Below are 14,038 nucleotides of genomic sequence, written 5' to 3'. Positions count from 1 at the left end.
CTGTCGAGTCGAGTCGAGCTCGAGTACTACTCGAACTTGACTCGAGACAAAAAAACTAAGCTCGAGCTCGACATCAATTTATGGAACTCGAGCTCGAGTTTAATTAAATGTAATTAATTCAAATCAAGTTCAATCGAGTTTATTCGAGCTCAATCAAACCTAATCAAGCTCAAATAATAAAATTTAATATTTTATATATAATTTTAAATAAAGGATATTATTGATATTTCACAATAATAAAAATAAAATATATATTATAAAAAACTCGATAGAGCTCGTCGAGTATCATATTTTCAAGATTGAACTCGACTCGATAGCTCTAACGAGCAGCTCGAGCTCGAGATCGAGCTTGGTCAACCGAGCTCGAGCTCGAGCTGCTAACCAAGTAGCTCGCGAACTCGAGCCGAGCTACTTGGTTCAGTTCCAGCCCTATGTCCCGCACAATGATGTGAAAAAATAAATGTTATATCTTGTTAATCATAAATTTGACCAGCTTATGTACCAGATAATTATAGTTAAGTGAACAGATAAACAAGAAAGATTTGCACTATACATACGATATATTTTTTTGTAAAAAGTTTTCTATTATATATAAATGCGTTGTTAGTTACTTTTATGACTGTATTTTCATCTTTTGTATATCACATCAGAAAAAGTGTCACCTTTATGACTGTATTTTCATCTTTCATATATCATATTTGAGAAAAGTATTACATATTAATTTCAAAAAAGAGTTTTTGAATAATCTTTTATCCAAATTACAAAACCCATTTATCGGTATATAAAATAGTAGATTTTTCAAAAGATTTCCAAGTTATGACAAATTCTGCATTTAACAATGCAGATTTCTTTTCATATTTATTTATTTTTTTTAATCATGAAGAATTTTTTGACTAACTTAAATTTTCATATTAAATTTTTTTTTTTTGGCATCGCCACTCATGAGTGGCGATACCTTTTTTCTCCTTATTCTTTTTTCTTTTTTTAATAAAACGCAAGCGGCATACTAAGGAGTAAACCCAGCCTTGAAGGCAATGCTTAGTTTTGTGATCATTTCCAGGTTCCACAAGTGAATAAGATGAAGGCTGCAATAAGTAATACATAGCCTGAGATCCTCATTTCATATAATTCATTCAACGTGGCAAATAGGATATAACATAAATCAGAATGGAAAAAGCACCACGTCTTCAATCATCTTGAATATATGTACACCAGGTTTCCCCCTTCTCTAATTGCATTGTGGAACAATTATTTGAAACAACTCATTTCCTTACAGGAATAGGAATTGTTCCATATATGAAATATATATCACAAGATTTTGCATCGCCCGGCGATGCGAAAAAAATTTTAAAAATATAAAAAAAAAAACTTATTGCCGCTCATCTCATGAGCGATGCAAGAAAAATTAAAAAAAAACCTTCGCCGTAATCAAATGAGCAGCGATGATTTGAAGGAATTAAAAAAAAAAGGAAACTGAAGCAACCCAAAATAAATAAAAAAATTTATTTTTACTTGAAATTGCATATCGGAGTTGCGGCGACCCCTAATCAAGAACCCTCCATCAAACAGCACCAATTTTGTGATGATTTTTAATTTTAGCAATATTCTGAGAAATTCGCCCAGATGCGGGTATGTTAGGCTTCATCTAACGGGTCCAATATAACACCATCACGCCAAAAACACGAAGCACTTGCAAATTTGCAATATATTATTGGATTAATTTTCTATATATATTAATAGTATATACACTTTCATCACGTAATTCAAATTTGAATTTGAAACTTAAATTATATATATATATATATATCATATATCTAACCATAATAGTATATTATTAATTCTACTTTACGCTTTTTTAAAATAATACCTTTTTATTGTCATTTTTATTATATAATTTTCATTTATTAGATTAAATGATAAAAGAGATAGTGAAAGTGTCATTATAAACAAGAGTAAATCTCTCCTGACGGTGTATATACTATCATCGTTGGATTCATGACATATGTGCAAAAGTTGAATTTTCAAATTCAAATTTTGCATAGTTGTCAATCGTCAAATACTGACAATGTATGCACTGTCAGTGTAGCAAAGATTAATTCTATAAATAATTGAATACAATTAACATTTTCCTTATATTACCATAAAGAGAAGAAGAAAATCAATTGCGCCAAACATATAATAGGCCCCAAAAAAAAAAAAGTAACATGATGTTACCAAATGACAAAGGGTCTGTCCCTATTACCATCCTCATGCTAAGATATCAAAACTTGACAGACCGAAGTTCTTTGAACAAGAGAGAGCTATGCCAATTAATACGTCCCACAGGCGGGGATAATAATTAATAATAGGACTTTGTTGGTACCGGGAGAAAGCAAGAAAATGGAACCAATGAAGATGGCATCCCGTGAGATTTTGCCAAGTTGGAAACTGGACCAGGGAGGGACTTTGGGATGCAAGTCGCGCAAAGGTTGGCGAGGAGCTAGTACCAAACAAACGGGACCGACTTTTCATACGCAAGTACTACGTACGTATTTCTGCATCAGAACTAGAAAGAAAAACCAGAACGCGCTCGGAATATATTATTTATCCGTCAGCCGATTTCCGTGTTATCATCTTTCTTCTTCTAAAATCAGAACTGCTAAGGATTGAAGGAAATACTTCAAAATTCATATGCAATAGTGTCAGATTTCGAAGACACGGAGAGAATTAAAAGATGAAAAAGAGGATGTGGTCTTTCATCAGTACCATTGACTGACTGACTGACTAACAACAGATGAACGAACTCCCACAATCTTACCTTGTGCTGCACTATGGAAAATCATTTCATTTTTTCTTTCAAGCTCTCTATCTTAGTATGTACACATCAAAATGTTGCACTCTGCTCCAATGGATCAACCGGTCAGAAAGTATGCTACTGGGGACAGACATCTCACTTCTCCACTATCTTTGGCCCGCTGTACACTTCCCCAACTACAGTTACATCCTTAGGTCTGTCCCTCTCTTCAAGCCATGCATACCCATCCCTCTCTTCCACAGGCACTGATATGCTGTTGACGACTGAGTCACACAAAATCAAAAGAACCAGTGCGTGAATGAATGCTTTGCTTATATAAATATAAAAGACTCACTCTCAAGTTCGTTGCACATTAACAATCAATCGTACAAAATCTGTCTTCTTACCATACACACTCAAAAAGTCCACAACAAATAATAATACTATAAAATTTGCCACTTTATTCCAACAAGACAAATTAATATCCCATGATTACAATTTATAATACTTGCATCAAAAAGTAGCACTATCTAGCAGCAGAATTTAGGCAAAGCAGCAAGCAAAGGCCTGGAGATCAGGGTAGAAGTACATTCAAAGTAACTATCTTCTATGTAATTTCCCCCACGTCTATGTAATTTTACGACTTATAAGGAGAGGAGCCAACAATATATTAAAACTTAATTTTTTTTTTTTTTCCCCTAACAACGAGTCAATGTACAACTAGAGAGTGCGCATCACAGCAGCAGAAGTAAGTCAACGAGTAAAAATTGAGCAACAATCTAAAATCACGTGCAATGCATGACCCCTAACCTGAGAACCTTGTGAATGGGAAGTCCATGTAGTATTGACAGTGGCGGCCCTCGGGATCACAATATGGCGGTCCAAGCACATCAAGTACCGCACATGGAGTCCTCGCTTTGAAGCAATGCATGTTTCCGCCATCAGCAGGGTACAGAATCGAAGTGTTGCATGGAGCAGTAAACTCAGAGTCGACCTTCACTTTCGCCAACCGTACTCTTGATGGATGCTCTGCATAACCTCATGAAGCATGAGCCATCCACTAAAGCTTTTAGCAGAACAAGTTGGCTAAATAAAAATATTGCACCTGGCTACTATTTACACACGTTTAACATGTCATACCAAAAAAAAAATTATTTAGCAGGGACCGCACGTAGGGTTCTAGCTACTCAAAGACAAGGACAACGTTTATTAGGAGCAACCAATGTCAGAAGGCAAAACGGATCCACTCGCTGTTTTTATCTATTCCTAAATGTATGTTCGATGCAGTGCAAGCACGAAACATCTAATTTCAGCACTATCAACATCAAAAGCAGCATCAAAATCTTTTACACCAGTTACGTTACAAGCAGAAAAATAGTTCCAACTTCAACCAAAAGACAAAAGAAGCAATGAGAAATAAATCAAATAAAATAACATCCAGCTTCAGAGAAGACATACCTTCTAATGGATCAGCATTCAGAGCCATGGCATCAGGTCCGTTACCCACCCAGTCATATGACTTGATGTGCATGGTTCCGAAAAGAAGCTTGCTAAAAACTGTCATTCCAGGATGATTATGAAGCGGGATGACACCCGTGGGCGGCAAACAGAAGATTCCAATCTGCAAAAAATGAATATATAAGGTTGCAAAGCCAAAATTCAAGGCATAAGAAGCAAACCAGTTTCAAATAATCTAATCCAGTAACATGTCATGAACATGAACAACAACATACCGAGAACTTTTCGCATGCATAGAGGTGTAAATACGTGATTCTGGGGATTTCTCCGCCAGTTGTTGCTTTGAAAAATGTCATATCTGGCCTCAGGCCTACATCTACTTCAGTCATGCTATCTGCATGCATACAAACAAGATTATCAGAGCAAAGGAATGTGCATTCTTCAGCAATATTTTTTTTGGATGTTGTTGCCTTGTTGCGGTAAATTCAAGACCACCGTAATGAAAGAAAACATCAGCCTACAGCCCCTTCCCCCGCCCCCCAAAAACAAAAAAAAAAAAAGAAAAAGGGAGGGGAAACAGTAAGGAAACGTGTATGTAGTAGCATTTTTTTTTTGTGATATGAGAGAGATAAAAAAAAATGTAATTGAAAAAAAGTGCTTATAATGCAAGCAAAATAATATTTTAAAAAAAAATTTGTTTCCGGACTTTTGTTTTTTCCACTCCAGGTTTGCCCGGGCTGGCCATGTCACAAATTCCAACAGAACGGCAAGGGTTTCAGTTATTAACAAGTCCACATTTGACCCCAGGTGAACATTAAACTTCTGTTACAATCTTACCAAAATTAACTCAACTTTGTAAAGGCACGAGGATCCATTTGCATCTTAACTAAGATCAGACGAGAATTTCTTAAACAGTGCAACCCAACAGACAATTCGAACATCAAAATTTTAAACCGAAAACTTTCCATAAGGATCTCTTTATGGTGAAAGTGTTTCTTGAAAAATCTGTTGGCCTTTTTAATTAGACCAATCACAGGAATTAGAACTGGGGCAAATGTTAATGAGTAAACAGAAACCGGTACCAATTTTGCAGGGAAAAGCGGAACTGGGACAACTTTTGATCAAATGAAACACACAGTGAAACACAAACACGTCATTCATAAAAGCTATCGGACACAAAATTAGAGTGTGCAAGTACTTTGTAAAGATTTTTGTACTAAATGAACCTCGGGTCGATACAATGTTAAAGTGGAAAGGCAACAGACTACCAGAAAAGCACACAAGGACAAATATCTGCCGACTTTCCAATAACAGGAATCATGATTCAATATGAATATGGGGAAAGTAAACCTGAAAATAAATCAAAATGTCATTAACCACACTGCCAGTGAGGGAACAAGAAATGACTACAGTACATTATCAGACACAAGTACATTATGCTGAAAAGGTTATGCCTCGCTGAATTGCATAAAAAATAATAATACTACTACAATAATACTAGAACATTAGCTACTAAGCCAAAAAAATTTTTTTTTTTTTTTTTTGCTACTAACAACAAACAACCCGGAAAAGAAAAGGATCACAAAACACAAACTGGAATACGGAACCTGAACAAAGAGATGATCATACCTAAAACAACCTTAAGCCGTTCAACTTTATCGGGTGAAGGTACAACACCAGGGCCACAATCGGAAAATACTTCCTTGCAAGTTTCATAAAGCTTCTGAACCACTACTGTTGTTTTCTTCTGCTTTCGCCTATTCTTCTTAGACTCGCCGTACACTTTACCTTTTGGTTTGCTTACATTTCTCTCGATCCCCATTTGTATGTCAGTCAACTACCCTTCAACCCCAATTTATGAAGAAAAAAAAAATTCAACTTTTGGGGCTCAGGTAAATTAAAGAAAACTGTGATCTGGTATTCAAGAGAAACTCTTGGGACCTGAAACTGGGGATACAAACATAGATAGGAGTAAAAAACCTACAACAACGACGACGAAACAGAACTTTTTTTTGGGTTTTGGGATGCTTCTGTACGGGCTGATGGTATTTGGGCAACACCGATAATATATATCCCAGCGTGGCGTTGTTTTTGCTGTTTCCTGTGTCCAAAAAGAAACCTTTGAGGCGGTAAAAGAAGACAAGAGATGTGAAATATTGGATCTCTGTGATTTAATGTTGTTAGTTTTTGGATATGGATTGTTGATGATGACGACGGACGGACGGACGGGGTAGGGAGAGAGACGGGTTGGCACGGGATGAGGTGGACCTTTAAATGGGAAGAGTGGAAGGCGAGGTGGTATACTTGTTCTGCTACGAAAACAGTTGGTTTCAAGAGAAGGGAGGGGAAAACCACGGGCCATCCCTCGTATTCCAGTGGGCTGTTCCGATAGCGGAATTCTTTTATTTTACTACTATATGCTTTTTATCTTTCTTGTTTCGTCTTACTCCCATTTTACTGTAATCACACTTTTGCCCCCTGCATTTTTAGCATTTTACATCACAGCCTCATCTTCGTACCGCCTCATTGCCCCTCTCCTTGGATCATGCTACAAAACCGTTCAACAACCTGCACTTATTGAGGTGTTAATAATGTGTGTTATTTGTGTCAACGTGCGCCTTACCAACAAACTTTTTTTTTTTTATTTTATTTAAATAGTAGTAATATTTTGTTTAGTGACTTTAGTCTGTCTTGCTAATTAGATTCCACCGTTTCTTTTCACAAAGGGTCTCCAGTGCTCATTAGGAACTCATTAGTCATTAAGATGGGAGTAGTTTAGATACTAAAACAAACTATTTATGATTATTAGTATTTACATTCATATACTAGGTTAAATACCGACTGGATATCCGTTCATAAAGCAGTCTCCGTCATAGATAACATTACAATAATGAATCGTTGAAGCTTTTAAAGAAATTAATAATAATGTCAATCTTATCGATAATATTAATTTGATTGATTCTTGTTACATTATCAATGTCACGTTAAAAGCAAAAGTGTGAAAAGTGTGTTTGGATCGTAAATTATCAATTTATATATGTCATACCGCTTGTATGAAATATTGAGTGTGTTTGGATTATTAAATTATTTTAAATAATATTTTGCTTGCATTATAAACACATTTTTTTAAATTTATTTTTTTAATATTTTTAATTATTTTTTTGATCTCACATATATCACATTCCAGAAAGTACTACAGTAATTATTTTAAATAATACACTCATTTTATTTGCATTAGCAGCGTAACAACAATTAATTACACTGCATAAATACTCTAATAAAGAGTTTCCTATCATATTTCGCAATCACCGAAAAATGATTTTTCATTAGGTATTTACTTTGTTACCACAACTGACCAGCAAAAAATCCATCCCAATGGGATGGGAATAAAAGGAAGGTGGCAACGATGAAAACTCCCCTTTCAAGAGCATGACACGTTTGACAAGTAGCACGTCGAACCCTAACACCCAACCGAACCGCCAAGCAAATGCGCTGGCGTTTGCCAATGGCATAATATATTCTGTTATATAAGCGCCCATACGGTCATGTCCAAATATTTGAAGCCATTGACAGAAGTTGAATATGTTTTTGCAATGCATAAATACTTTATTTATTAACTATTCGTACTTTAGTAAATCCTGCGATATGAAGAGCAAAATATGACGAACCTCACATGTCCATGATATGTCAAATCACCAAATCAATGTGGCATAACCAAATTACGCATCTTCTTTATGGGATAATTTCAGAAACCCCCCTGAGATTTTTGATAATTTCATTGAACTTCCTTAAAGTTTAAAAAATTACACCGACCTCTCTTGATTTGATAGTTTTAGTAACAAAATCTTAAAATAATATTGACTTAGTCAAATTTTTAAATGAATACCTAAAAATGCTCTTGTATTATGAGTTTTAATTTATTTTCATATACAATTATAAGATTATCTAGTATAATTATAAGAAAAAGGAGCTAAATTTTTCATGTTCATACTTATTATTTGATAAACAACTCTAATAATAATTTTATCACTATGATATGATAATTTTATTGGTATTTTATTATAAATTTAGATTTATAAGATACAAAAAAAATGTTGAAATAATTTATTTAGAATTTATAAATTTTTTGAGTAGCAGAATTATCATAATTTAGTAATGATTTCAGGCCATTTCTATTTCATTTATTGTTAATTTTAATATCAAAAAATGGAAAACAAAGATCAACAAAAATATTGGATTACATATAAGTTAACTCATAAAAAAATCACTAATTTGATATTTGGTAACAATAAAAACTAGAGGTAATAGTGGTAATTCTATAGTTTTATTAACAAAAAAATAAAAAAAAAGAATAAGAAGGAAAAAGAATGAAAAACTAATTTTAAATGTCAGTCTAAATATAAACATACCAAACAAGAGAATTTTATTAAAATATTTAAGAGTAGTATTATCATTTTAAATGACAAGGAAAGTACGTGTAACTTTTAAAATATTGAGAGAGCTAAATGAAATTATTAAAAACCTCAAGGAAGGTAGGTTTCTGCAATTATCCCCTTCTTTATTTAGATCCGCGTCCGTTAATCCAAAAATTTATATGGTATTCCAATGACCTTTCACCCTAATTTTTTCCCTACGTATAAAAATGCTGCTATATTTTCATAATATTAGATCAGTCCTAAAATTTGTTCTGATCTTTGCTTTTAAGAAAAAGTATCCGGCTGTCCTAGTTACCTTGATGCATTACGATAGCAAACAGAGACAAATCAATCAAAGCACGAGAATCATGGTTCTTGTAGAATGTAGGGGAGAGTACACTTTTCTTCCTATATGGAAAGAGCCAATAGAACCTTGACAGCAACTAATGCGTGCATCCAACGTCAGGATTTCCGATGACATATTAAAATCGAAACACAATCGCAGTTTAACCGAATTCTTTTAATGTATAGATTAGAGAGCCTAAGTCACAAAAGAAAGGTAATTCCCTGTGGTCCAACCTCTTGCCTTGAGGGCATCAGGACTTGTGCCTACAGCCTGTCGAAAACTAGGTCAGGGTGGGATAGATCGCAAATCAGCTCCAAAGAAACACAAAAACTGACTATTGCCAAAAAGAAACACAAAAACTCCTGGAAATAGTACTTGTCCAGTACATGCATGAAGCCGCCTTTCCAAGAACCAAAGAAACACGCCTAGGCAAAAGAAGAAACTCACGAAGTTTTTTTTTTTTTTTTCTCTGCGAGGAAAAAAGCCTCATAAAACCTGTAAATCAAGGGTACCTTGGGGAATCATACATAGAAGAATCTTTACTAGGATATATTGGTACAAGATTTCTCCAATCAGAGTTAACAGATCAAGCCCACATCACAGCTTATTTGAAATCGACCAAGTGCAGGACACCATCTCATAATTTATCAAGGGACCAACTGGGAACTGAATATACATAAAATGTAAGGCTCCAAAAATAGTTGTAAATCAACTAAAAGATGAAAACAACACTATCATGCACTCTAGACTTCTGATTCTGAGCCACGCATTCAGATATCCACATCAAATTTCTGATCTCCTGCTCCCTCAACCTCATGTATGCAAAGAATACACCATAATGGAACTACAAAACCAACGTTAAACAGTTAAAATTAATCAACCAAGGAACTACAGACAAAATTATGGCCATCCATAAAGATATCTACTACAGCAACAACAAATGTGGATATCATCATTAAGCTATTACAGTTGAAAGAAATCAAAATAAGTTGAACACTCTGCTCTCATCTTGAAAACTAACCTGTTGCTCAAATGCTAAGCAAAGTCGTTTCACCTCCTCTTCATAAAATGCCTTGTCAAGCATCTGGCTCTCCCCATAAGATAACTTGGCAAAAATTGTTTGATAAGGAGGGTACTTCTCCATGACACCACGAACCTACAAATGCAAGGGGACAAAAAGAAACACCATGAAGAAAAAAACAAGTGAATGAATAGGTGATATATTTGTTGAATAAAACCCTTGGAGAGTACCTGATCTATATCCTCACAAACAGCAAGTTCCTCATGGCCATAAGGGTAACTGTTGGACAAAGGCAACAAATCAGGGTAAAAATAGAGAGGAAAATGCATAATAAGATCCCAAAAGATGCAAGGCATTAGTCAAACAACTTACAGCAAGCCAAAATTGGAATATAATTTTCTACGATCATCTCGAGTAAGCTCAGTCCCAATGCTGCAAAAAAGAAAAGAACATAAGATAGCAGCACAAGTGCCATGCAGAATCTAGTCAAGAGTATAACTCAAAAACAGATTGCAAATATAAAACTCAAGGAAGTTAAACCAACCTATTGATGGTGATATTAACTGCTCGGCGATCAGCCTCAAAGGCAAGCAGGTCAGACATTATCTCTGCAGTGGCACCTCCAAGTTTCTACTTAACATTTTCACATGCTAGTAAACTATTGCAGCATGACATACTTCTTCAAAATCTAATACAAGGAAAATTTTTGAAACATTTGTCTTTACCTGGCAAAAATCATAGAAGTCCTCAAGGTATGCCTTGTAGAGGGTATTCCTCATGATTTCAATGTTCATGTCGTCCAAGTCCTAAATATAAAATTAAGCCTCATCAATCATGAACTAGAAGGACAACATTAAATGTATTGCACGCGATGACACTTCCTCATAAATGAGATAAGATAGCTTATGCAGGATGAAAAAATTCATCTTCACACTTGCTCTGATAGATTACCAACTGTGCAAACAGGAACTGTGAGTCAAGTGTCATTCCTTTGCAGTTCACAGGCATGTACAACATGAATCATATCCCTTTACAATCAATCCGTCATATCAAGAAACAACAGGGCACCATCAACCCATGTACAGGCCAAAGTGCTAGATTCAACATTTTTAAGTCTTAAAAAGGTGTAAAAATACAGATTCTGCACAAGGAACTGCATAATTTCCAGAATTCATATTCTAGAAATGAAAAGAGCCTAGTAGTTAAAGCAATACATTTCACTTGTATAATAGAATATAAGCAAAAATGTTTCACAATCAGTACCTCAGAAGTAATGCATTCGGAAAAGTAAGGAGCAAGGGGAGTGTCTACAAGCACCAGTCTATAAAGCTCCCTCATATTCTGTGCGACTGCCAGTGTTGCAATACTATGTAAACAAAAGACTAAATGTTAGCCTTACTGACAATCAAAGTAACCGAAAAGACGCGACAAGATACTTTACCTGTCGAACATTCCCAACGGATGGCATTTCTCCAACAATTCATGAACGTCTCTCTCATGCAATGTTCCAGTTACAATTAGGACAACATTATCGATCATATGGCCGTATCTGAAAAATAAGCAAGTGTTATTTCCGCCGCAAGCAAGAGAATAAATTACTATTCCAGAAAATAATGTGTTAAGATTCTATCCCAGGTATGCCACTGTTATTTTTTGAGATATGGCTTGTTAAGCAGATTCTTCCAATCCACTATAAAAGCAAACCAAATACAGCAAAGCATTATGATTGATTGCATTACACAAAATTCAAATAACCCAAATGAACAGAAGAACATCTGAAAATCCCCATACGTGATATACTGCAAAAAGGTTGACAAGGGTTCTGTAGCTTGGCTCAGCATGTGCTTATACTCGTCAACCAATTTAAGAGTACACTTCTCCACAATTGTAGTCGTATGTAAAGGCGATGGCTCTGCAAATTCGAAAAAGAAATGCACGATTAACAATCCAAAATTAAATTTCATATCGTGTTTTATTTTATTCCCTCAACTAGACAGATCCTGCAGGAAAAAGGACAAAGCTGATCCATCAAACATCAAGCAAAATGTGCACCAGCAAGCATGCACATGCACGTCTAAGTTCAATTGCTAACTAATCCATTAGTATTCCGGCTTAACAACAAAGGTGTTCCATTAATATCTATCACTAGAACTGGGATCAGTGTTCATACAAAAACCGAAATTCTAATCGCTATATTAATCGTTGTGCTCCATAATATTCAATAATTTATTTGAAATTCTATTTTATTCTTTTCTAGATCCATATTGATTATGAATAGATAAGAAGTAATAGTTACTAACTAAGATTCTAATAGTTTATGGAATTCCTATCCATATAAAATGGATATTATATGAGCCCGCTTAGCTCAGAGGTTAGAGCATTGCATTTGTAATGCGATGGTCACACCGTTATGTTGATCTGCATTCATAGCACCTTAAGCAAGCATAAAAATGCACATTAGCATCAATCCGAGTAACTTACTTCGGCCCAAAAAAAAAAAAAAGGGAGTAGAATTCTGCTCAATTTCTTGCTTTCGCGCTGAATCAGAATAAATTAACAAGCTATTAACAAAGTATCAATATTGCACAAAAATAAACATATTAAAGCCGACGATATAAAACTATAATCCAATTCAATTACAAAAACCAAAGAACCATACAGGTACGAGTATCTGTAATCTCCGTTAGCGTTGAAATAAAGAAGGCAAAACCCAAAGGCATTGACAAGGTAAAAAAAAACAAAAAACAAAAAAAAAACGAACCGTTTTGCAGATAAGGGCCGTATTCGGTGGCGGAGAGGTGCATCTTGATGTCGTCTAGGGTCTCGCACTGGCAGAGATTGTTGTAATCGGCAGCAGTGAGCAGTCCGGATCTGTGGCCCCTGACGATTGCCTCCAGATAACCGCTGTGAATGTTGAACGTTAAAGCTTCAAATCCATACATTTTGGGAATTCTATTTGGGGAATTCAGCAATAGATCTGGACAATAATTTGGGAAATCGATGGATATGCGAGAGAGAAAGCGACTCCCCCCTTCTGGAGAACCCTAACGATCACTACTCAATTAGCAAGCGACAGGTATCTGTTGGAAGCAACCTGTCCGAGGGAAGGAGTAAAGTAAATGTAATTATAAATCGTGTCGTGTCAGCTCAACTCAGGTATCAATTACCATGGAAAGGGAGATCAACTTCCACATTTCATCGGCGTCACTCACTTTCTTTTCCTTTTTATTATTATTATTTCTGAGTTTTGACAGCTTTGACGCGAGGTTTTAACTATTGAGAGATTTTTTTTTTTTACCTAATTAATGTGCTTTCAATACCGCATTTTTTTAAAAAAGTTTTTGATGAACAAGTTGGTGAAGCACATCTTATACGTAACAGTTTTTTTTTTTTTTTCTCCTAAATATACTCAAACCAACATGGATTGGAGACTCCAATTTTTGAATGTTATTATATATATATAACCTACGTTAAGTAAATTCTATAACTGCATCCTTGTACCATCTTGTCACGGAAAGATGATTTTCTCATGTCCGTGGAAGATGCAATACAGCTTGAATGTTATTATAGAGAAAAAGTAGGGCAAATAACTAATAGAAAACACATTGAATGGGATATCACAATCTATAAAAAAAAAAAAATCATTTATATAAATTTATATATCAATAGGCATCTAATATACATAATATTTACTATTAGCATATGGAATTCTACAATTTAGTTGGTCGTTGAGAATTTAGAAATCAAATTTTAAAAATCATTCCCAAACTATATTACCAAAATTAAAAAATCAATTTTTTAATGCATTATGATTTAAATTGTTTCACCCAAAATTTGGAAGTTTGAATACTCTTAGTGATGATTTTAGCTCATTTTCCCTATATGACTATTTAAATCTTGTTAACTTTGAATAACTAAAAACTTAGGATGCGTTTAATAAAATTGAAAATGAAATTCGAAATCTGAATCCATTATATTATTGAATTGTTAAGTACGATATATTTGATTGCATATCACATTAAGTG

At 34.7% G+C, this 14,038-nt stretch overlaps 2 protein-coding genes across 2 annotated transcripts; both read right to left on the bottom strand.

Moving 5' to 3' along the window:
• Window positions 1-2,645: 2,645 nt before the first annotated feature.
• LOC140004059 (plant cysteine oxidase 2-like) lies at window positions 2,646-6,629 on the bottom strand. The gene is made up of 5 exons (XM_072059584.1): window positions 5,861-6,629; window positions 4,507-4,625; window positions 4,232-4,394; window positions 3,584-3,802; window positions 2,646-3,057 (listed from the first exon to the last, which is right to left on the bottom strand). Exons 1-5 carry the CDS (start codon window positions 6,051-6,053, stop codon window positions 2,930-2,932), a joined length of 822 nt encoding a protein of 273 aa, XP_071915685.1. The 5' UTR covers window positions 6,054-6,629; the 3' UTR covers window positions 2,646-2,929.
• A 2,891-nt stretch (window positions 6,630-9,520) lies between these two features.
• On the bottom strand, window positions 9,521-13,223 carry LOC113699124 (V-type proton ATPase subunit d2). Its single transcript, XM_027219244.2, has 10 exons — window positions 12,775-13,223; window positions 11,805-11,925; window positions 11,455-11,562; window positions 11,277-11,379; window positions 10,739-10,819; window positions 10,558-10,643; window positions 10,386-10,445; window positions 10,244-10,292; window positions 10,014-10,148; window positions 9,521-9,836 (listed from the first exon to the last, which is right to left on the bottom strand). Exons 1-10 carry the CDS (start codon window positions 12,953-12,955, stop codon window positions 9,705-9,707), a joined length of 1,056 nt encoding a protein of 351 aa, XP_027075045.1. The 5' UTR covers window positions 12,956-13,223; the 3' UTR covers window positions 9,521-9,704.
• Window positions 13,224-14,038: the final 815 nt, after the last annotated feature.

This window comes from Coffea arabica, chromosome 7e (assembly GCF_036785885.1).
Source record: "Coffea arabica cultivar ET-39 chromosome 7e, Coffea Arabica ET-39 HiFi, whole genome shotgun sequence".
NCBI lineage: Eukaryota > Viridiplantae > Streptophyta > Magnoliopsida > Gentianales > Rubiaceae > Coffea > Coffea arabica.
The sequence above is the reverse complement of the archived record's forward strand: the minus strand, read 5'-3'. Positions and strand labels throughout refer to the sequence as shown.